The sequence below is a fragment of the Labrus mixtus genome, chromosome 5, assembly GCF_963584025.1.
Source record: "Labrus mixtus chromosome 5, fLabMix1.1, whole genome shotgun sequence".
Lineage (NCBI taxonomy): Eukaryota > Metazoa > Chordata > Actinopteri > Labriformes > Labridae > Labrus > Labrus mixtus.
The window spans coordinates 16208797-16232262 of NC_083616.1; the positions used below are offsets into that span (position 1 = coordinate 16208797).

Sequence of the window (23466 nt, forward strand, 5' to 3'; positions counted from 1 at the left end):
AGTTGTCCCTAAAGCCTGGCTCACACTGTGATTTATCCCCGATTGTATAAAAGTCGGGGTGGCATGTCAGCTCACACTGTACGACTGAATTGTTTACGACGCCCGACCAGACCTTGAGATTTATGTGCTCACACTGTACGACCCGATTGTCGGACACGGCTGGAGAGCTCACACTGTACGAGTGAAATCGGGACGGAGCATTGACAGTTTTTAATAAAGTTTCATTTGAAAACTCCAACGGACGACGGTTGGTGAAAGAGAAGGAAGTGGAAGTTGTTGTAGGATATAGGAAAGTTGATACAATTGTAGATATATGGATACAAGTTTCAGAAAAGTGCTGCACTGATGATCTGTACCGAAAAATAAAAAAATGCCGCTGGTCGCCATGACTACATCCCTTGTCTCTCGTGATTATATTGTACTCACACACAACTTCTGCCGGACCCTTTCATGACGTAATCGTCAAGATTTAAAATTTTAAATATCCAACATAGGCTGTTTGAAATAAATCGGGGCGTCCCAGACAATCGCCGGGCAGATCGGGGACGTTTAGATTGGATCTTTGTACCGCTCACACTACAAGATAGTCTGAGCAGATAATCGGTTCCAAGCAGCCTTGCGTCGGGAGAGACCCTGCGATTGTCGGAAAGGAAGAATCGGAGCTCAAATCGGCCCGATTATCCTGCAGTGTGAGCCAGGCTTAAGCCACTCATGCGTTGTCTTGGCTGTGAGCTTATGGTCATTGTCCTGTTGGAAGGTGATCCTTTGGCCCAGTCTGAGGTCCTGAGCGCTCTGGACCAGGACCTAAGCAGGCTTTTATGTGTCTTACTGAGAAGAGGCTTCCTTCTGGCCACTCTGCCATATGGTCGTCCTTCTGAAAGTTTCTCCCATCTCCACACATGATCTCTTGAGTTTAGCCATAGTGACCATCAGGTTCCCTGGTCACCTCTCTTACCAAGGCCCTTCTCCCACAATAGCTCAGTTTGGCTAATCAGCCGGCTCTAGGAAGAGTCCTAGTTGTTCCCCCATTTAAGATTATAAAAGAGTCCATTTTGCGTTTGGGGACCTCCAATACAGCAGAGATTTTTTGTAGCCTTCCCCACATCTGAGCTCGTCTCTGAGCTTTGCAGGCAGTTCCTTCTACCTCGTATTTAGTTTTTTCCTCTGATATGCATTGTCAGCTGTGAGACCTTATATAGACAGGTGTGTGCCTTTCTGAATCATGTCCAAACAATTTAATCTACCACAGATGCGCTCCCGTAAAGGTGGAGTAACATCTCAAAGCTGATCAAGATAAATGGGAGGCACGTGAGCTCAATTTCAAATGTCATAGCAAAGGGTCTGAATAGTTATGTCAGTGTGAGATTTCAGTTTTTCCTTTTTAATAAATTAGAAATCTTTTCTAAAATTCTGTCCACTTTGTCATTATCAGGCATTGGCTATAGATTGATGAGGGAAACAAAACCGTTTTATTAATTTTACCAGAAGGCTGCAACATACCAAAATGTGAAAAAAGTGAAGTGGTCTGAATACTTTCTGAATGCAATGTATGTTACTGTTCCAAAAACATGCTAAAGTGTATTTTGCATAATATGTGACCTTTAAAGTCATGGTGAAGCTTTTTTTCTTCTGTCTGAGCTCAAACAGGTAGATTTGTCTATTAAGCATTTTCAGTATTGGAAGCATCAGGCCAAATGATGTTATATTTTAATTTAATACATAAAATGTAACTTCACGTTTTTTGCGCATTCCCTTTAAAGGAGTAAATGAAATAAAATAAAAAAAACAGAATATAGATTTACAACTAAAATGGAAAATAAATGATTAATTTACTTTGTTTAATCAAACCCTTATTTTACATTTTAAAATAATAAATGGCCACTGAAAAATTAATTAAATTAATTTAATGAAGTGGAATATAATTGAAAACCCTTGAAAATCCTGAAACACAAATTTTAAATGAAAAAATATGTTTTTGACAAAGATTCTAAATAGAAAAAATTCATCAGAAGTTAAAATTGAAGGGTTTATGTAACAATCATCCTTTCTCTGTTTTTTTTTTTCGTTGTTTGTCTTTTTAATCCCAGTTAGATTACCTTTGGATTGATTGCTCTTTTTTAAACCCCTTCTATTTTATTTTTAAATACTTGTTTCAGGGTGTTGTTAACTGTTTGAATTCCTGTGTGTTTTGTCTGGTAACTTACTGTGTAGCTACAGTTTATTTATTTCATTGCAGTTTTTATTTCTCTGGGAAAGATATTTGTGATTCCAGTTTCACAGTGATTGAGGGACAAGTCTATATTATTAATTATTTTAATATGATTTTTTAGAAATTGTAATAAATCATGTTGCTGCAACTTAAAATGATTCATGTTTACTGCAGGTTACTTGCTCAAGATGAGAAACACTGCATTGAGCTGCTCAGCAAGGCAAAAGCAAGCAACCAGGCTGGAGATTAAAAAAGTTGCGGTCTGGGCCTCAGATACGAAACCAGCTGTGTCAAAGTAGTGGCAAAAGATGAAGGTAACATGTTGAACTTAAATTTACCTATTGAAGTGGGTTTTAGCCCTTGAGTACTAAAAGGTAGAAGAAAAACTCAAAGTAGTAATGTTATGCTCACAAACGAGTCTTCTCAATGGCTGTTTAGTGCGAAAGAACAAAAAAAAGAGGAACAAGTCGAACTTCAGTTGATCTGATGGTGGTTGTTAGCTAATTTTCTCTGTCTGCACCAAAAAAAGACCCAACAAGTTGTTTCTTTAAAGCTTAAATCAAAATATATTTAAAAAGAAAGAAAGAAAATATAAGAAAAAGAACCATGATGTACCATGTTACTCAAAAGCATGTTCAGGCTAACATTTGACTATTATGCTAAAAAAATGCTCAAATGTTACAGAGATAGTGTGTTAAGGCTGTATATTTCCCTGTGCTGTCTCTTCTCCCCTACTCATCATCAGCTGTTCAGCTGTTTTTCTCAGTAATAGCCCAATGGCAGGGTGAAACACAGTGCTAACATTATAATGTTGGGCAGGATATGATTATCATCATGTGTTAGCATACTAGCATTAGCTTATTATCTCAAACACAAAGATAAATGAGGTGACAACTTCAGCTGCAGATTTCACACTTGACGTGTTCTCAGAATCTCAAATTACACATCTTCCAAATAGCCGGTCTATTTAAGTTGCTAGATTTCTGGAGGGACACCTTTATTTCCGCCTCGTAATGAAAAGAGTGTCTGTAGAAATGTCTTGATCAACTCCCTCTAGATGGATGTAGTGTCGGAGGGATTCCTCGATTTCACCCTCTAAATGGAAGCAGTATCTTTAGTAAAGCCTGGACTATGCCCCCTCTCAATGCATCAAGTATCTGAGGGGTGCCTGAATTTCCCCCTTTAAATGGAAGGAGTGTCTGTCTGTAGGGATAACTGGACCTCTGCCTCTCGTTTTACAGAGTGTCTAAGGGACGCCTGGACTTCCCCCTCGGGATGTATGGAGTGTCTGTGAGGATGCCTTAACTCCCCACCTGGCATGAATAGAATTTCATAAGGGACACCTGGACTTCTCCCTTCCCTGTACCAATGGAGTGTCGGTAATGATCTGTATTCCCACAGAAACTCCATCTAGATACAGACTTCCACCTCTGGATGGATGGAGTGCCTGTGACTTGTTTTTTGACAAGCATGGAGTGTCTCTGGACCCATGGACTTCCCAGTTGGGACATATGGAATGTTTGAAGGGATGCCTGGAGTACCCCCTTGGGATGGATGGTGTATTTGTAGGGAACCCTGGAATTCATCTTTGGGGCGGATGGAGTGTCATGGACCCCTGGACATCCCACTCAAAAGGGATGGAGTGTCTGTGGGGATGCCTGGAATACCCCTCTGGTTGTAAGTGTTTATAAGAATGCATGTATGGCCTACCTGGAACATATAGAGTTTCAATTAAGATGACTGTGTTTTCCTCTTGGAATCGATGGATTTTCAGGAGGTACGCCTGGATTTCCCCCTCTCGATTGATGGAGTATCTAAAAGGACACCTGGATTTCACCCTAGTGATTGATAAACAGTCTGTACAGATGCCTGGACTCCCCTTAGGAAGGATTACGTGTATGAATGGATGCCTTAACTTTTTAGGGCGCGGTCACACTGGCCATCCGTACCGTGCCCAAGCACGCTTGAACCCTAAAGTCCAGTTAGTTTGGCCATTTTGACCGCTCCGTGCTGTGCTCAGGCACGGTACACTTCTTCGGCTTTGGCACACTTCAGAGAGGTGTGCTTCGGCACGGTACACTTCATGCACAAGCACGCGGGTACACAACATTGACAGCCGTCATTATGGAGAGTTTTTATGGCTATATCTGACTAAAATGAATCAATAAGCCACAAAGTAGCTGTCATGTTCTCGGTGTTGGTCTCAGATGTGCGGACACTGACTGGACTGCGCGTCCCTTTTTTTTTCTCTCTCTCTCTCTCTCTCGAGTCTGCCTGTTTGTCAACTGAGCACGCTTCATAATAACATAAAGCATGCATGTGTTGTATTACAACGTTATGTACAAGAGGTAATCGTGCTTAGGCACGGTTAGTCCTGTGCGGTGTGAACGCGGGCCGTGCAGATTGCCAGTGTGACCGCGCCCTTAATTTTTTTCTATGGGGGACGTGGATTTTGCCTTGTGATGGATGGATTGTCTGTTGGGACCCCTGGATTTGACCCCGCAATGGATAATCTGAAGGTTACCTGGATTTCTCCCTCAGACAGGACAGAAAGTCTGAAGGGACGACCAGACTTCATATGCTATCGAACAGAGTATCTGAGGGACGCCTGGATTTCCCTCTCTCAATGGAAGGAGTGTCTGTAGAGACAACTGGACCAACCTTCCTCTTGATTGTTAGAGTATCTAAGGGATGCCAGGTTTCCCTCTTTTTATTGAAAAAGTGTCCATTGTGAAGCCTAGACTAAGCCCTCTCTTAATGGATAAAGTCTCAAAGGGACAACTGGATTTCCACCTCTTGTTGGATAGGGTGTCATTTGGGATGCCTGGGCTTTCCCTTCTCAATAATAGGAGTGTCTGTACAGACGCCTGGACTGGGCCTCCCCTCGATGGATGGAGTATTCGAGGGATGCCTGAATTTTCCCCCTCTTAATAGAAGGAGTGTCTGTAGGATTACTTGACACAATCCACCTCTCAATGGGCCTCATTCACGAATATGTGCGTAGAAATGTTCTTAGTATCGCATAAAATAAGTGCATGCACAAAATCCTCTTCGTATTTATTAAACGTGCGTACCAGCCAATTTTGTTCTCACCACCTTGCGTATGTTAGTGAATCAGAATCGTTCTTAATCCACAGGTGCGTGCCCGCAACCTGCAATCAGCATACTACCACGCCCCCATCTCTCCATGTAAGGACATCCGATTGGTGTATCAGGACGAGAGCGGTGAGGTGGCGACACGTAGAAGTTTTTAGGAGATGGCAAAAATGCTATATAAATATATATATTTATATAGCATTTTTTTTTTTTTTTTTTACTGAATATATTTTAATATGTCATGCATTTAGTTAAAAGAGTGTATGTTATCATTTTCTGAGAGAGCTGGTCAATCATTTGTGCGTATGCATGGTCTGAGGAAGTTCTTTTTTTTGTTTGCAGAGTAAGAACAAATTCAAGTAAGAATATATTGATGAATCCCAGATTTGTGCTTCAAACGTTCGTACGCACAGTTTAAGCACATATTTGTGCGTACGCACAATGTGGGATGCCTGGACTTCCCCTCATGTCAGATGGAATATCATTAGATCTGCCTGGGCTTCCACCTTTCCATGTAAGAAGTGTCTGAAGGGTTGCCATGGAGTGTCTCAGGGACCCATGGACTTCCATTTTGGTGATGGATTCAAAGTCTGAAGCCTGGACTACCACTTTGGAATGGATGGTGGTCTTTGGGACGGGTGTCATGGACCCCTATTGCCTACTCTGGGTGAATGGAGTTTCTGTGGGGACCTCTGCACTACCCCCTCTGGATGGATGAAGTGTTTAAATGACCACTGGATGGGTCTACCTTGAACATAGGGATTGTCAAAAAATATTACAGGATTTTCCTCTTGAAATGGATGGATTGTCAGGAGGGACACCCGGATTTCACCCTATTGATGGATAAACCTGTCTATAGGGATGCCTGGATTACCTTAAGGAAGTATTGAGTGTATGAAGGATGTTTGGACTTCCACTTCCACAAAAATATGGAGTGTCTATTAGGATGCATGGATTTCTAAATGGACGACTAGACTTAATCTGTTAGTGGACGGAATATTTTGAGACATGCCTGGATTTCCCCTTATCACTGGAAGAAATGTCTTAAGGGAAGCCTGGACTAAGCCCTGTTATGATGATGGAATGAGTGTTTGTAAGGACGACTGGACCAACCCCCCTCTCGAGATTATTGATGGTAACTGATGTGGCAGTGCTGAAGATCAACGAGGATGAGAGGTTGCTGCGGATGTCATGGGTCTTCTCCAATCAAGAGCTGAGGGCCTTTTTTGCCTCCATCCAGAGGACTCCGCCAAGGTAGGAACATCTGATTAAACAAGTGAGGTAAATCTCAACTTAACATCAAACACATTCAATAAAGGCAGCCTGAAATCACATGAAGTAATTTGTGGGTTATTAGGTGGCAAAAAAGGCAAGACAACACCAAGACAGCTTTCACGGCAGGCAGGGGTCTTCACCAGTTTTGCCCATGTGCTTAGTAAAAGCACCTTCCACCTTTCAACATCTAATGCAGCTGGTGTTACAGTTTGGCAGAATCAGCTTTATTGGCCAGGTATGCTCACATGCAAGGAATTCGACTTCAATAGACTGTGCTCACAATGTACAAAAGTATAAAATAAAATGTGAAACAAAAACTAGTGAGACTAAATAAGACAACAGTGCAGTGGTGAGTAGTGCAAAAAGATAGTTAAATGAACATGATTAACTGTGTATCAGATGGATTATTTTACATTAGGCAGATAGTTATTTTCCAGTATATCCATATTTTCAAATATTTTCATAATTAAGTGTGTGACCATGCATTAATAAATAAATAAAATTTACAGTGAGTGTTCTGTTTCAGGGTTATTGCACATGACAGTTCTGGCACTGTGACTGTTAAGCGTTGATCATAGTAACAGCCTGTGGGGAGATTCTTGTTCTTGTGTCAGGTTTTCTTGGCGTTCAGTGATCTGTAACACATCCTGGAGGGGAAGAGTTTGAATGTTTGAGTCCAGGGAGTGAGGGATCTGCAATGATGTTACCTGCCCGTTTCCTGACCCTGGACCAGTACAAGTCCTGGTTGGGGGGCAGGTCAGCACCAATGATTTTTCTGCAATCCTGATTAGCGCCGAGAACGTCAAGCGGCACCTGGAAATGCTGCTTTGTTATTCGTGTCAGACAACTTCGACAACTATGGCAGGGAGCTGACAGGGAGCCAGAGTCATGTAGGCCTACCACTCATATTTTACTCTAGAATCGCCAAACTTCCACCAACATGATTTATATGTATTTTATTACCATTGAACTTGCTTTACGACATTTACTGATGAAAGTGTGCACTTCATTTTTCTTTGTTGACAACGTGTGCCGCTTTTCGATCTCGGCGTCACTGCCTGACTGTCCGTTGCCGTTTGTCCTGTTTGGTGGCAGATCCAAACAAGACCGTGATGGAGGTGCAGAGAACAGGTTGAATTATGGCTGCAGACATGATGAGCATAGACAACATTTGAAACATGCACACCAACAAATTTTATTGGACTAAATCTTCACAGAACTTTCACAGAGGTGGCTTTGGGTAAAATTGTGTTAGCATTGCTAAAGTTAAATTAACATGCTGCATAGTCGGTTCTCGCTAGAGACCATACAGTGTGTGAGCAACAGATTATAACATGATTGACAAAAACAAAGACCTAGTTAAGTAATTAGCTGGATCATTTTAACAAAAATAGAGTCTTTAAAAAGAACATGAACAGCCAGTTTTGTTACTGCTAGGAAACACTTCATATTTTGATAAAGGGAAGTTAAATAATGATTACCAGTTTAAAACTTCCGTTTGTGCCACTTATAAATAGCTGGTGTTTTTTTGTCTGTGTTGTATTTGTGATGACAGTGTAGTTAGGCTGATATTGCAGCTAGGCAATTACTGCACGTAATATCGCCTGAGACACAGCGGTGCTTAGCCAGTGATGTCCCAATTCAGGATTTGGGGTTAATTATTAAACTACAATTTATGTACATATGGCTTATTTCTTCTCAATCAGTCTTCATGATTAAAAAACATTATTGAATACAATCTTTGAATAGACTAGAATAGAATTACTTTATTGATCCCAAACTGGGAAATTGTGGCAATCTTGCAGGGAACAGAGGTAGGGGGGTCACAGTGGCAGTTCATCTTCAGACCCTCACTTCAAATGGAAGTAAAGACTTTTAAAAAGTTTAAATGCAACTATATATTTGTCATGCTGTTGATTTGTACAGGCACAATTCCACCTGTTACTTACAGTAAGTAATGATAGTCTTTGTATTTTGTAGCCTTCTCTGCTTCCAACTAAAATTGCAGAAACATAGCCTATCCTTCCATTTGGGTTACACTAAAGTCAGCACAGCAGCATCCTGGGAGAAAGAACGTTGCACACTGTAAACAAACACTGCAGGTAATCATTCAGCCGTGAGCTTTCTGTCTCGGAAATACCGACATTATTTTTTCACTGCTCAAATGAAACGAAAATAATAAAGCTGTGAGTTGTCTACATGTGGAGGAAGTAAAACTTGTCTCACAAGAAAGAAGCACTGAGCTAAACAACAATACGCTTCTATTAAATGAGCTGGCAGGTAGTCCGGCGTAGTAGACACCGGAGCTCCAGGTGCAGCTCACGCTGGCTCGGCAGGCCAAGGAGGAGACACTCCATCCAAACAGCCGGCTTGATTTACATTTTAAAGTTGGTCTGATGGACAGGTATGTTCAGTGGCGGTTCTAGACCACTTTTACTGAGGGGGCCAAACTGGGGCCAGTTGTTTTGTCAGAGAGGAACATTAGACAGAACTGAACAGTAACTCCATAAGCAACTCAGTTACTTTTTTAAGTAGGACTAACTGCTCTATGCAAAACACAGGCACATCTAAGAAAATTTCTGCAGACCTGACTGAATTTCCACTTACATGCCGTGGTAATCGGTATGTCACCTACTTGTTGATTACAAGATTTACTTAACCCAGAAAAGGAACTTGTTACAGATCGAAAACTAATCGTAAACCGTTAAAGGGAACAGTTAAGCGTTTTATGGATATTACTTTTGACTGGTCAAATGGGCTGTCCAGGAGTTTTTTTTATTTGAAAGTAATTGTAAATGGACTTGAGCTTCTATAATGTTTTTCTAGTCTTCTACTCAATGTTTTTCACCGCAGGTCGCACCTATACCTTTTCAATCGATGATGGCAAATGCTGCTATGTAAAGTAGCCATCAGTATAAACTAATCCCATTCATACACATTCACACGCCACCGACAAAGCAGTGCGAGTATCTTGGGGTCAAGGGTTTTACCCATAGGCCGCAGGAGCTTGAGATTGAACCCCCACCCTCCTGTTGAGAGACAACCAACCCGACCCTACAACCGAAGCACAGCCAAAGTGCATAATAATTTGTGGGCTGGATTTGTGGTAGGATGAGACATTAAACTCAAACATAACGCAAACTGGATTCAGTTTAAGAAATGTTACAAAATAATAATTTCAAAAGGTACAGAGAAGAGGAATGTTAGTGATCGCTTGTTAGACCTTCACATTTATGTATATATTTTCTCTTTTAGTGACATGGATTGGAAGTACAATAGCTCTATGTAAAATGGCTCATTGAACCAAGTATCTCCTGTTTATTCACACAAAAAATAGGCTTTTAACACAACAACGTTACTGAAAAAATGAATGTGACTCTTAAGACAGTTTTTAACTGAATGCTGAAAACAATATTTATACTTCTGTCTACTACTCGCAATTGTGGTAATTTATCAATTAGCTTTGATGACTTTACATTCTGCCCATGATTTAAAAAATGAACTTGCTCTGTACTGATAAGACGTAAAACAAGCAATTGAAATCACAAACTTTTAAGGGAAATGTTTAATGACACATTAAATCAACTGAGAGTTGGCAAATTTCCTTATAGACGAATATAAAGTCGCCTACTTGGAGTTAGCCCCGCCTATGGAAAGAATGCAGTTTAAAGACACTTCTACACTGGATTCACTTTTCAGACCCCACCCAAGCCATTTACATATTGAGATCTGATCGAGTGCAGTAGTGTTTCACATTTGAAATATATAAAATGTGATTGAATGTCACCAGGTGGAGCTGATAGAGGTCTGCGGACTGACAATACATACACAAAAACACAACAGGTTCTGTAGAAGTCCTTGTTTAGCCCCCCCTCCCATCCTACTTGTTTCTCTCTCTTTGGATGGAGAACTTTAAATACAGGCACAAAACCTGTCTGTCATGCCTGCCTGTCTAGAAACAGTTACAGAGAGACAGACAGGCATGCGGGCAGAGAAAGCCTTTCTCTTTCTATACAGTTACAGTCCGTCTATCTTTAACTGTCTCTCATCCATGTTAGAAACTACTCTGAGCTGTGATGATGGAAGCTGAGGCTGCAAAAAGCTGCTGATGTGTCTGTGTGTGTGTGTGTGTTTGTGTGTGTGTTGGAGTGTGTGTGTGTGTGTGTGTGTGTGTGTGTGTGTGTGTGTGTGTGTGTGTGTGTGTGTGTGTGTGTGTGTGTGTGTGTGTGTGTGTGTGTGTCTCTCTCTCTCAGCCTGGCACACAGTCGCAGTATGCACGCTATGTACTCGGCATGCCAACTCAGCCTCGGCACTGCAATGCAGCGCTGTGCATTTGGCCAAGTCATGCCACACAAACTCACTCACGCAAACACACACAAATAGGCACGTGCACACACATGCACGCACATCCCGGGAGTGTGTATTTATCTGTTTGTGTGTGTAGTGTTTACATGTGCTGTTGGTGTATATTTTGTGTCTTTAATTTTCGACTTTGCAGTGTTTTCTTCTCTATAGCAAATGAACAGTTAAATGTATTCTTGCTCGCCCCTCTCTCTCCACATTCTGCCTCTGTATCTCTCTCCCTCTTTCTCTCTCTCCCTCTCTCGTCCTCTGCAGGGCAGTTAGCCGCATTAGCTCCCTCGCTGTCCTCAGATGACTCCTCCTCTTCCTCCCTCCTCCTCCTCCTCCTCGGCTGTCTGCTGTGTCTCTGCCTCCCCCCTCCTCCTCCTTTACCTCCCCCGTCCTCCCCCCTGCCCCCCCCCCCCCCCCTCCCCCCCCCCCCCCCCCCCCCTCCTGTGACACACCAGACGATGCGTTGACTGAGCGGAGGAGAAGAAGAAAACCTCTCCCAGCCAGCCGTCCTGCCTGCTGCATGGAGGAGAAGCAGAGAAGGAAGAGGAGCAGAGAGAAGGTAAGGAACTGTAGCTGTCTGTCTCTCTGTCCACCCGTCTGTCTGCCTGTCTTACATCCATTATCTTCCTAACTGTAACTGTACTGACTGTCTGCTGGTTTGTCTGTCTGGACTCTCAAACTGTTTGTTTCTTGTTAAACCAACTGTTTGTCTCTCTGTCCACCGGTGTGTCTGTATGTCTGTCCCTGCCTCTGGTCTGTCTGTGGACATTATTTTTTCCTCACCACCTGTCTGTCTGTCTGACTATCTGTCTGTCTGTCTGTCTGTCTGTCTGTCTGTCTGTCTGTCTGTCTGTCTGTCTGTCTGTCTGTCTGTCTGTTCAGACTCTCTGTCTCTCTGCTGTAGTCACACTGTAAACAAAAATAAAACCGAACTCTGAAACAGACCAAAGGCACCTGGAAGCAACTCTGCTGGACTCTACTGTACCAGACGGGACTTGACTTTAACAGACTTCACTGTTCCCTACTGTATTAGACTGGAGTAGACTAGACCAGATTCAGTTGTACTGTACTAAACTTCACTACACTGAACAGGAGCACAATATGCTAATCCTGTCTTCACTGTATGAGATGTAGACTGGACTCTTCTGTTCTGTGCTAGATTTCATGGTTGGTACTGTACTAGACTGTACAAGCTTGGGCAAGTCTCTAAATGCTGCTGTACTTGACTGGAATAGACCTTACTTACATGGTCTAGACCCTGCTTTAATAGACCAGAATGGAGTGGAGTGGACTCTACTGGACTCCAACGTACTAGACGTGACAAATCTTTAGTATTCTAGGGTGGACTGGACTGGACTAGACTATACAGTATTCTTCTCTACTGTATTGGCCTAAGCTTGGTTTAACTATACAGGACTTAGCTTTAGTGGACTTGACCGTACTAAACTGGACTCTAGTGTACTAGACAGGACTAAACTTGTCAAGACTCTACTGTACTAGACTAGACTCCACAGCACAAAATTGGACTACTACTGTACAAGACTAGAATGGAGTGGATTAGACTGTGAAAGAAAGTGCTGGACTGTACCAGACTGAACTGGACATCAATATACAAGACTGGACTATATTAGCCTCCCTGACATAGCTGTACTGGAGTGGTCTGGACTGTTCAAGAGTTGTCTGGAATAGACTTATCTGTTCTAAACTGGCCTGGACCATTGACTGTATACATTTTGACAAAGCGTCTCTATCTCCGGCACCTTCCATTGTGCAAAAGTGAAGTCAAACAATCCCCCGACAGGTGATGACATATTGTGCTGGTAATGTTATTTGGAGCCAAGACATGGCCAGAAGGGACCTGTCTGGTGGAGCCACAGGATTGACAAAAGCACAACTTACCGATAAAACATCAAAGATCCCTCAGGTCAGTACAGTCCACAGTAGAACAGATTGTGTCGGTTTTAAGCAGACACTCACATTACAGTTAAATGACTGTAATTTTAGTTTTCCTTCATTTTTCTTTCTCATTTCCTCCTATGCTCTACACATCAGGTGAAGAGCGTCGAAGAATCCACATTTGTCATCAGAGCTGTCAATCATGATGATACATCGGTTCCTTTTTGCATCAAATAACTAATAAAAATAAACTTCACTTATAAATTAACACTTCACATCGACATGATAATAACTATCACAGCAGAATTCAGACAAGAGTGGACTGGCGTTCACTGGGTAATACTGGACTCTATTGCAGAAGGCTAGAGTGTACTTGACTTAACTGGACTCGACTCTAGTAAACTAGACTGACCTAGTCAAATGTACATGACTGGAATTTACTTGCCAGGACTCAGCTTTATTACACTCTGTATAGGATTGCTTTGGGCTAGAATCTTCTGGACTTTAGTCTGGTAGACTGCATTTGAGACTAAAGCTGTTTTCACAGGAGGCAAGAGACGATGTAAAAAAGACGCTCAGAAATCCAAGATGGAGGACAGAGCGACAGAGCCCATCACAATAATGATAGCTTTTTGCCTTTATATCAGTGCTTTGTGTTATGGATTGAATTCACAGTGTCAACAAACAAGTGGTGAAGACTACGCTGGTAAGCTGAAAAGAGTATGAAGCCGATTCAGTACATTCACTAAGATAACATGATTTGCGCGCCAGTCACTCAAATAAACGTCATTACCCCCATCAGCCACATGGGGTGAACTTACCTGAATATTTCCTGTTATGTTCAGGATGTTATGTCTGATAAAATTGGGCTGAAAAGAAATGTCTGTTTGCATTTAGATATGCAGCTTACCTGAATTTTGTGTAAGTGCGAAAATACCATAAACTTGCTTACAATCGACATGACCGGACTAAATTATGTTGTACTCCACTGTATAGGTCTGGACTAGACTTCACTGTACCTGATGCCACGGGGACTTGACTCTAATAAAAACTGGACTGTATGTGTCTCTGTTAGACTGTGCTGTACCATGAGGGAGTGTGCTGGACTCTACTGGACTGTTCTTTTTTGGAGAGTCATTGTCTGATGCCTAATTCATAGAGAGATTGCAGTCCTGCAGGTTTTCTACAGAGTCATGTGTTTGTAGCAGGAAGTAAACAGCTGCCGTCACTGTGCCATCATAAATAATAAATATGATAATAATAAATGAGTGTGTCTGTAAAGGACAAAAACACGAGAAGTGAACTTCCGGTTCTGCTTGGGCTGGTACTAATGAGTTAGTCAGCCTCACACCTTTCTTGCTGCAGACTTGCTACTCACCTGGATTAATGACTATCATTGATGGCATCTGCAAAGGATTAGTTCATTTTGATCAGATCATAATTTCTAGTTCGCTTTCCTCAGGATATTTCACCTACAGATTTGCTTTACTTTGAAGACCTCTGGATTGAAACATTCTAAGTTATGTAGAAGGAAACTATTGCGCTTCATCGTCTCCACAAACGGAGTTCGGTGATTTCAGAAAAGGACTTTATTCACTTTTTCAGTGAATTCCTTCTTTCAGACAGGATCCAAAGAAAATACTGGTGCGCAAATCACTCAAGGCAAATTTTATACAGACTCTGAGGAAGAGGAAGAGGCGGTGTGTTGAAACGTTAGTCCTTTGCAACTTTTATTGATCAGGATGTAAAGTTTGGATAACAAAAATCAGGCATTGAACAAAATGTGCAAAACATGTCTTCACTATTGTCTTTCACTACAACCGCACAATGAACAAAAAAAATGTTCTGGTCACCCTGCAGTCTGATAATTATACAAGTGCAAGGCTCATTAGAACTTAAAAAAGTTTTTTAAATTAATTCCAAAAGTAACTTTTAGCTATTGTGTAGGCGTGTGAAGATTGGAGGAACTGGCAAGCAAGACAGGATCTGCTGTCTTATCACATTACTCATCATGTTGTTCTGAATTAGAATAAGAAACCTTTTTTTTATTGTTAATTTTTTTGATTCATAAGAAGTCTGGAATGTATCTGAAGCAGGCCTGGTGAGTTTGCTGTCAAATTTCTGACATACAGGATGTTGTCTTCTGCATAGAAACAGACATACAACACTTGATAAAGCTGAATCACCAGAAACTGACTTATTTAAAGAAAACCAAAGAAAAAACAGCTGATAGTCAAACATCAGTGTTGAACCTCAGTATATTTAAATATTTCCCATTGTTTTATCTTTCATATTATGAAAATGGTTAACCATTTACTTATACTGTAGAGGTCTAAAATAAGTTATCTATATCCAAACTTTCAACCAATGTATTGCCGCACAAAAATTCCAAAACTCATTACATTAGTAATTATTAATTCCCAGCGATCATAATTTTAAAAGTTGTACCCTTTGTTGCATATCTACTCTTGACCTGGACATTGTGACAGCATTGTTCTTAGTTTATATGAAATGCCCCCTCCTGCAGCCTAGAAGTAGAAAAACATTCAGAGTGAAGCATGGGTGTTTGAGTTGATAGCAGTGGACTGATGAAGGTCGTCGGAGCGAAATTATTCAGTCTCTAAACACTGTCTGATATTAATTATGACACAGAGCTTTTTTCCTCCATACTGTGAATGCTAAGGTGCTGTAGCAAAATAACTTTTAACTTATTTTTAAAACCATCAACATCCTCAGTAGAAGTTTAGATTATAGTTTATAGTTATTAGTTTTTTTTGCTCTAAAAATTCAAAATCTTTACATTAATGATGGGTTAACAAGCCTCTGTAGTGATGGACGTCTGTCTTCCTTCTGCAGGCCTTAAACCATCTGTGGTAACCAAGATATACTGAATGTAAAACAGAAATCTGGTATAGAACAGAACAGGATTAGGGTTAGCTTCTGCATGGTAAACATATCTTTAATTGTTTAAGCCTGTTCCAACCTTTTGCTGCACTAAAGAAACAAATGATTCCTTCATGCTGATCAGATTTTTCTATGGCAACGTGAACAGCACAATTCACATGGAATCTGATCTTTTTAAATCACATTTGGGTCACTTTTATATGCGGATTCCCACAGGGATCTGATACAGGCCACATTTAAAATACAATGTGAACAGCCAAACAAACAAAAAAAACAGGTCTGAATGAAAAATCTGAATTGAGCATTAAGGCTTTCTTGCATTAAGATTCGTCAAGTTTGAGAGGAAATTTAGATTCACTGATGAAAATGAGTGTCATCAAACAGTGATGTCATTAAGAAGAGGGGCTTAAAAGGTCTCGAATGAAAAGTCTCATTATTGAGAAATATTTAAGTACAATCAAAAAAGCAATGTACAATAAAGATGATTGATTTTTTGTGTTTTGTTTGGCTCAAAATCTCTACCCTGTACTCTTAAAGTTGTTGTTTGTTTTGTTTTGTTCTGTTTTTACATTTTTAAATGCAGTACAAGTGAATACACTGTATGAACAGTATACTTTATTTTATATTGATAACATTGGAGGAAAGAGGCGCAGAAAAAAACTGAGAGGTGTCAGAAGTGTTTTTTTTCCAGTTTGTTCTGCAAGTAGACAGGAAGGTGTGAAGCTGTCGTGTTATACTCTCAGTCCTCCTCCCCATCCTGTCTCCTCTCTCCTCCTCATTTATAACTGTCTCTCTGTTTGGAGCTGACGCCCATCCTGATGATCTCGTCTTCTCCTTCTCTTCTCTGTCTCCACAAGGCTTGACATCTGACCTCACTGTTTCCTCTACAACAAAATGGATCTGCATCATTTTGGAGGTGATATCTTCAGGATCCCTGACACCTAAACACTCTGACCTCTGGCTGGGCAGGACCATCTCCACCTTGCCGCCAGATAGTCTGAACCCTAAGTCACTTCCTGTCCTGTCCTCTTCGCCACTATCCACCATGTCGGAGGGGCTGCTGCAGGTGGAGATCCCAGACTTTGGCAGCAGCGTGCTTGGCAGCTTGAACGAGCAGCGGCTGCTGGGTCACTACTGTGACGTCTCTATTCTGGTGCAGGGTCAGGCCTTCAAGGCACACCGGGCCGTCCTCGCCGCTTCATCGCTCTACTTCAGAGACCTGTTCAGCTCTGCAGCAGATTCCTCTTCTTCATCCTCTTCATCATCATCCTCGTCCCAGGCAGTGTTTGAGCTGCCGTCTTCAGTCACGCCAGCATGTTTCCAGCAGATTCTATCGTTCTGCTACACTGGGCGTCTCAGTATGGCTGCAAGTGAGCAGCTGGTGCTCATGTATACCGCCGGGTACCTGCAGATCCAGAACATCGTGGAGCGAGGCATGGAGCTTATGATGATGAAGGCATCCTCCTCTTCCTCACCTCTCTGCTGTGATTCACAGGTGGGTTATGCCACGCCCACAGTGGTATATAAAAATATATAGAACACATAATGCAAGTTGAGATGTTACTTAAACACAGTAATGCATTGCAGACCACGTCAGCAGACGAGCTTGGGGGCTTCGACACACAGATGGTTCAACAGCAGAACAGCGCCCCCCAGTTGCAGGAGGCCAGTCCAGACCAGCCAGCTCTGAGCCCAGAGGAACTGCTGCTGGCTGTCAGCAGGATCAAACAGGAGAGAGCTGACACTCCTCCTGCTGAGGACAATGGGAGAAGAGCAGCAGCAGGAGGTGGAGGAGGAGAGGAGGGCAGGTGAGGACAAAACAACCTGATATATGCAAATATACAGTATGATAAAGAAATGTATTACAGAGAACAATATTGTTGAACCACAACATGTATAATTGAATTCTAATTGTACTGCCCTCAGAGTGGACAATGCTGGGGACCTCCAGTCCTCCAGGAGCAGTGCTCTGTGTTACTTGGGTGCAGGTGCAGGTTTAGTTCCAGGGCTGCAGTCTTATCTACTGGCAGGAGGGGGGCGATCCAGTCCAGGAGGCTCCAGCCTTCCCACAGACTCCCCACCCTCTCACCCAGCCACCGAGGAGGAGCTGGAGGAGGATTACTATGGGAGCAGTGTCCATCCTGGACTATACCAACACATCTACGGACATCCTGGAAACCCCTACAGTAAGTTACATCATGGTACAATCCAATCAATTTGTGTTTGCATAATGGGGCTTAATTTACAACAAACTACAAATTAAGTAACTAAGTTATCTCAGTGATAAGAACTCTTTACATCCAGGTCCAACACAGGATGGATTCATCTATTCGGAGAACTTTCTAAAAACCTTTTCGCATACAAACTCCTGAAAATTTCAAGATAATTGCAGGCAGACTGCCCCTGAAATCTTCCTGATTTGCTTGTCCACACATGAACTTCACAGCGGGAGACTATCCCTGTCGGCAGGAGTTGGAGGACTCAGGTCTCAGGAGGCGGTATATGACGTAAAAAGAACAATGTGGATGAAACAACACAGTCTGACACTAGGATGACAAATTTTGCCTTTATATCCAAGTTCAACATTTTCACTGCAAAAAGGACAAAGAAGAAAATACTGAAAAACAGAAAACATAATGTGCAGAAAATTCAGCTGTTGGCGTTCACGTTCACAAAGTTTTATGATTTTTGTGCATGTGTGAAAGCGCAATATAATAATATTTTCTCCACCCACTGAGGTCTTTTTGAAAATATAATGTCAGGAACTGTGGTATCAGAGCAACTAAAATTAAAACCAAGCTGTGTGTTAAGTCCACTACAGGCATTTCCATCTGTAGAACCACAAAGATTAATCGAATAAATCAAATGTTGTGCTTAAAAATCAAACAAGAAAAATAAGGAATATTTCAGTCTATTTTATTTGTAGGATGAAATAAACACTTGCTTGTATAGCTGACTTTTCTTTTTTTTTTAGACCTTTTCATATTCGCTCTGGTACAAATAATCTCACAGCTGAAGCAGAAACTGACTTCATGAATAAAAAATGTGGGAAAACCTCGGCACTCAGGACCTATCGTAAACTTTTCTGTGACTGTCGAGATCTGTGTGCAGGTGTGGGTAGATCACCAGAGTTTTCTTTGAGCAGTGTGAAGTCTATAACAATTCCTGAAATCACACTACTTTGTTCAATAGCTTTGTTATTATTGCTACCTGGTAATGGCAAACTTGTTACTGTTTTTTATTGATCCAGTCCAAGAGAAGATGGAGATGCTGTCCCTCCCATTGGCTAATGAGCGTCGGCCCTGCGTACTGGTTGGTCGAGACAACATGGCCCTCCCTGCCAGTCTGATTAGTCAGATTGGGTATCGCTGTCACCCATCGCTTTACACTGAAGGAGACCCAGGGGAGAAGGTGGAGCTGGTGGCTGGTAGGCACAGATGATCTGTGAATGTGTATTGATTAGTAAACAACATAAACAATTCAAGGTTAAACAACACATTTATTATTCAGTTAGCTTCAGTTAGACAACAGCTAATATAAGTATTTAGCCACTTCTCAGCCAACATTAAGAAACAACCTCCTTTCTACATCTACAGTTTACATCTTTTGTATAGTTTGATGCAGCCATTGACTGTAAATCGAAGCTTGAATTATGTCACCCATTGGTTTCTTTGTGGCTGTTTTGGAAGTCTATCCATGGCATTTGCCAAATTGGAAATGCTGACTCTATCAAACTTTTGGTCAACCTAATGAGGCTCAAAAAGCTGAACATGGCCCCATGCAGTCAGATCCGTCACACTCTTAATTATGCATAACTCATATCCTTCATAAAATCAAAACTAGTGAGTTATTTAAAAAATTCAACCCCCTGTACAGTGTGTGTCGATAAAGCCATTAAATATATTTTACTATTCACAGTTGCCAATGACAAACTCACAGTGTAAACTCCGTCATCAGTGACGCGCTTTGAGTGTGGGCTAGTGCACGCAAGGGGTAGAGAACGAGCAGGGAGACAGGGATTGGATGATTGGTTCATCAAATTGTCACGTCGTGGCAGACATTGGTCGAAATATTTACAGGCTTACTGCTGCTACAGATTAGTAATTTTCTTTGTTTCTTAAACAAAAGACAATTTCAACCAAAATCTTAAAAAGTGTATCTGGAGAAAATTACCAACCCTGCCTTAAATGTTTCACAACCAGGGTTGCTGCTTCAATGTAACGCTACCTTAATGAAATAGTAGCTTTCAGGCACTTCCTAGCTAACAGTAATTTTAACTAGAGCAGTAAGTGGCTAAATGCTAACTTTAGCTGTTATCTGAACACAGCAATAAAAATAGCATCATATGATGTGTTTTATTTTGCACATTGTGAAAGTGGTGAAATAATAATAATTTGTCATTAACATAAATGTATTGTTTGTTTTATGTATTAAATAGTAACTCATAGTGGTAATATTCCTGTGTTCGGTGTGTGTTTTTGTGTGTAGGTTCAGGTGTGTTCATGACACGAGGTCAGCTGATGAATTGTCACCTGTGTGCTGGAGTAAAACACAAGGTGCTGCTCAGGAGACTGCTGGCTACCTTCTTTGACAGGTGAGCTGTGTAACTGTACTGAAATGTTTTTCATTAGCTTGGGCAATTGCCTGACTCTCTTTAAAAAAACACACCTACCAACACCTGATAACTTGGGTTATGTTTGTGATTAAATAAAAAAACGTTATTCCTTTAATACAAAATAAATGATGAAATAAATACATCTCAGTTTTGAATACTTCTATGGAACGTATTTTCCAGTTAATGTATATCGCTTCCCCTTTCTTTTACCTTGACAATAAATATGAGTAACTTTTTTGAACTACTAAACATATAGCTTATAAATACCTCCAGAAAAGAGAGCTTCAGTGTTTGTTGACCTTTAATATACTTTTTCTTTACTTAGTTCTTGAAAGCATTTACCTCAGTTTTGCAGGTTTTTGTAAACTGCTAGGTAAGTTGTAACTCTTGGATACCTCAGCAATGACTTAAACCAACAATATGTAATTTTTCCAGTTTAAAATAGTAGTTTCAGGGGTCGATTTAATATCACAATAACTTTAAACAGCCCACAGCGCATATGGCTTTACATATCCGTTCACACAAGCCTTCAGATATTAAAAGAAGCCAGTTAGCCCATCTGCGTACTGTTCGATACAATGGCTGAGGCCTTTTTAAGTAATAATCAGAAGGTGGTGACATCATCGACCGTGTGTCAAACTCAGACAGTCTGACATCCTCAGACGTCATGTGCCATCATCATATGTCATGTGACATCATCAGACTGTGGTGGGATTGTTGAAATTTGGGAACATTCTGACACTGAGCCTCCTTCAGGATCCAGCTGCTGCTTTACATAACAGCTCTGTCACATTGTCTAAGGGTGGGGGTGAGCGAGGTAATCTAAAGCTTGGTATAGGTGCTGATTGGATTGTTATGGTATCCATAGAAACACTCTGGCCAATAGCTGTGGGACAGGAATCCGCTCCTCAACCAATGATCCGAGCCGAAAGCCCCTGGACAACCGAGTGTTAAACACTGTCAAACGTGAGACACACACACACACGCACACACACACACGCACACACACACACACACACGCACACACACACACACACACACACACACACACACACACACATATATTGTCTGACTCATTGATTTATGTCTTTTTACTTTATTTTGGAAATACTGAGATATTTTTTTCTCTCATTGTTCTTCCTCCCCCTCCTCCTCTTGGTCCTCCTACTCACTTTCCCGCACTTTCCTTTAACTTCTTCTAATCTTCCTCTTTCTCCTCCTCCTCTTCTTCTCTTTTTACCTCTTCTTCCTCCCCTACCTTTCCTTTCTTATCTTCCCCCATTTTTGGTCTCATTCTATTTTCTCCCTTCTTCCACCTATCATCTTCCTCCTTACCACTCCTTCTTATCCTTGTCTCCTTACTCACTTATATCCTTATCCTTATTTTTCCCTATCTTTGTGTTTTCATTTCCCTCCATCCCCTCCTCCTCTACCTCCTTTTCCTCATTTCTTTCCCTTCTCTTCCTTTTACCTTTCCTCCTCCTTTTCCTTCTTTGTCAATTCGGCACATCCACTATCTTGCTTACTTTTCTCCTCCTGTTCCGCCACACCACTTCTCTCCTACCTATTCATCCTTTGTTTGTCATGTTCCACCTCTGATTACCTGTCTCTTCTTTCCTCCTGTTATGCCTTCTCTTTTTCCTCCTAATTGTCTTCCTCCTACTCCTCCTCCTCAGTCTACTGTCAGAACTTTGCTCCTAACTTTAAGGAGAGCGAGATGAACGTCATCGCGGCGGACATGTGCACCAATGCCCGCAGGGTCCGTAAACGTTGGCTTCCGAAGATCCAGTCTCTGCTGCCTGATAGCCTCCCTGCCACCAACTCCTCACACCCACGCAGGGGTAAGAGGGGGGGAGGAGGTCAGGGTGGTGAAGCAGCAGTGCATCCCAGTGGCAGCCCCTTCGAGATGGACCTGCGGCAGCTCAGCGCCTCCTACCTCGGCTTGGAGGCTCCGCTGTATGCTGAGCGACGTGAGAGAGAGGCGGCAGGGGAGAGAGAAAGGGAGAAGGAGGCCCCAGCAGCCCTCCTGCCTCACCTGCAGTTCGCTGGGTCTCGTGGGGGAGGTGGAGGAGGCGCAGGTGGGGCGCAGGCAGAGGAGGGGCTTATGGGAGGCGAGGTAGATGGGGGAGGGAGATCACAGACTGAACAACCCCCAGACCTTCCCCTCCCCCTGTCCTCCTCCTCCTCTTCTTCCTCCTCCTCCTCACACCCTTCCCCCCAGCCTGCAGAGCCTGCCCCTCCACAAAGGGGATTGGCCGACACAGATGAGAGAGGGACGGAGCCTCTGGAAGACAGCCAATAAGCTTTTTATCGCATCTGCCTACCTGTATGTAAATAACACAAAAGCTACCTGTCCCCCCACCTACCTGGCTCTACCTGTCTGTCTCCAACTACCTGTCTTTCCCCACATACATTGTCTCCTATGCCTAACTGATTGTCTGTATCTGTCTTTCCACCTGTCTGTCTCACCTTACCTACCTGTCTCTACCTGTCTTTCCTCTACTTGCCTGTCCCCAACCTGTCTTTACCTGACTATCCTCCTGTATGCATCAGACTTTTCTCCTGACTGTCTCTCTCCATATACCAGTCTCTACTTTTTTGTCTGTCCTTCTCTCTGTCTGTCCCTTCCTATATGTCTCTACCTGTCTTTTCCCCTTTCTATCTCTGTCTATCTCTCTTTCTATCTCTCAGTTTGTCTTCACCTGTCTGTCCTCTGCTCTACCTGCCTCTCTGTATTTGGCTTCCTTCCTGTCTGCATATCTGTCTTTTCCCTGTCTGTCTGACTGCCACCACCTGTCTGCCTCTTTTTGTCTGTCCACCTGTCTTCCTCACTGCCTGCCCCAACCTGTATGTCCCCCTCTTCCAGTCAGTCTGTTCACTTACCTCACTACCTGACCACCCATCTACCTCTATCCCCTCAGTCTGTCTACCTATCTGTCTGACCTACCTCTGTCTGTCTACTCCTCTACCTGCTGTCCTCCAATCTGTCTGTCTGCTCGGCTCTGCTGCATGTTAACAGCCTCCTGCAGTCCGGCACACAGGCCCATAGCAACAGGACAAATGATGATGATTATAATACTCACTCTGATGACAACAATAAAGCTTCTTGATAATCAGA

The 23466-nt window shown here is 42.2% G+C and overlaps 1 protein-coding gene across 2 annotated transcripts; it reads left to right on the forward strand.

Moving 5' to 3' along the window:
* The first annotated feature begins 11338 nt into the window (after window positions 1-11338).
* Window positions 11339-23466, forward strand: LOC132974273 (nucleus accumbens-associated protein 2-like). Of its 2 annotated transcripts, XM_061038196.1 has the most exons (9): window positions 11368-11492; window positions 12735-12857; window positions 16591-17228; window positions 17321-17541; window positions 17660-17919; window positions 18984-19160; window positions 20222-20327; window positions 21217-21314; window positions 22025-23466. In XM_061038196.1, exons 3-9 carry the CDS (start codon window positions 16779-16781, stop codon window positions 22648-22650), a joined length of 1938 nt encoding a protein of 645 aa, XP_060894179.1. In that variant the 5' UTR covers window positions 11368-11492; window positions 12735-12857; window positions 16591-16778; the 3' UTR covers window positions 22651-23466. The 2 variants fall into 2 exon arrangements, with proteins under 2 accessions (XP_060894178.1, XP_060894179.1); XM_061038195.1 differs by lacking the exon at window positions 12735-12857 and having other exon boundaries at window positions 11339-11492.

Excerpts from the sequence above, each read along its gene's own strand:
- LOC132974273 (XM_061038195.1), top strand. The coding sequence starts at position 16,779 with ATGTCGGAGGGGCTGCTGCAGGTGGAGATCCCAGACTTTGGCAGCAGC. Across the intron at positions 17,229-17,320 it reads CTCTCTGCTGTGATTCACAG|ACCACGTCAGCAGACGAGCT; the intron begins GTGGGTTATGCC and ends AATGCATTGCAG. Across the intron at positions 19,161-20,221 it reads GAAGGTGGAGCTGGTGGCTG|GTTCAGGTGTGTTCATGACA; the intron begins GTAGGCACAGAT and ends TTTTGTGTGTAG.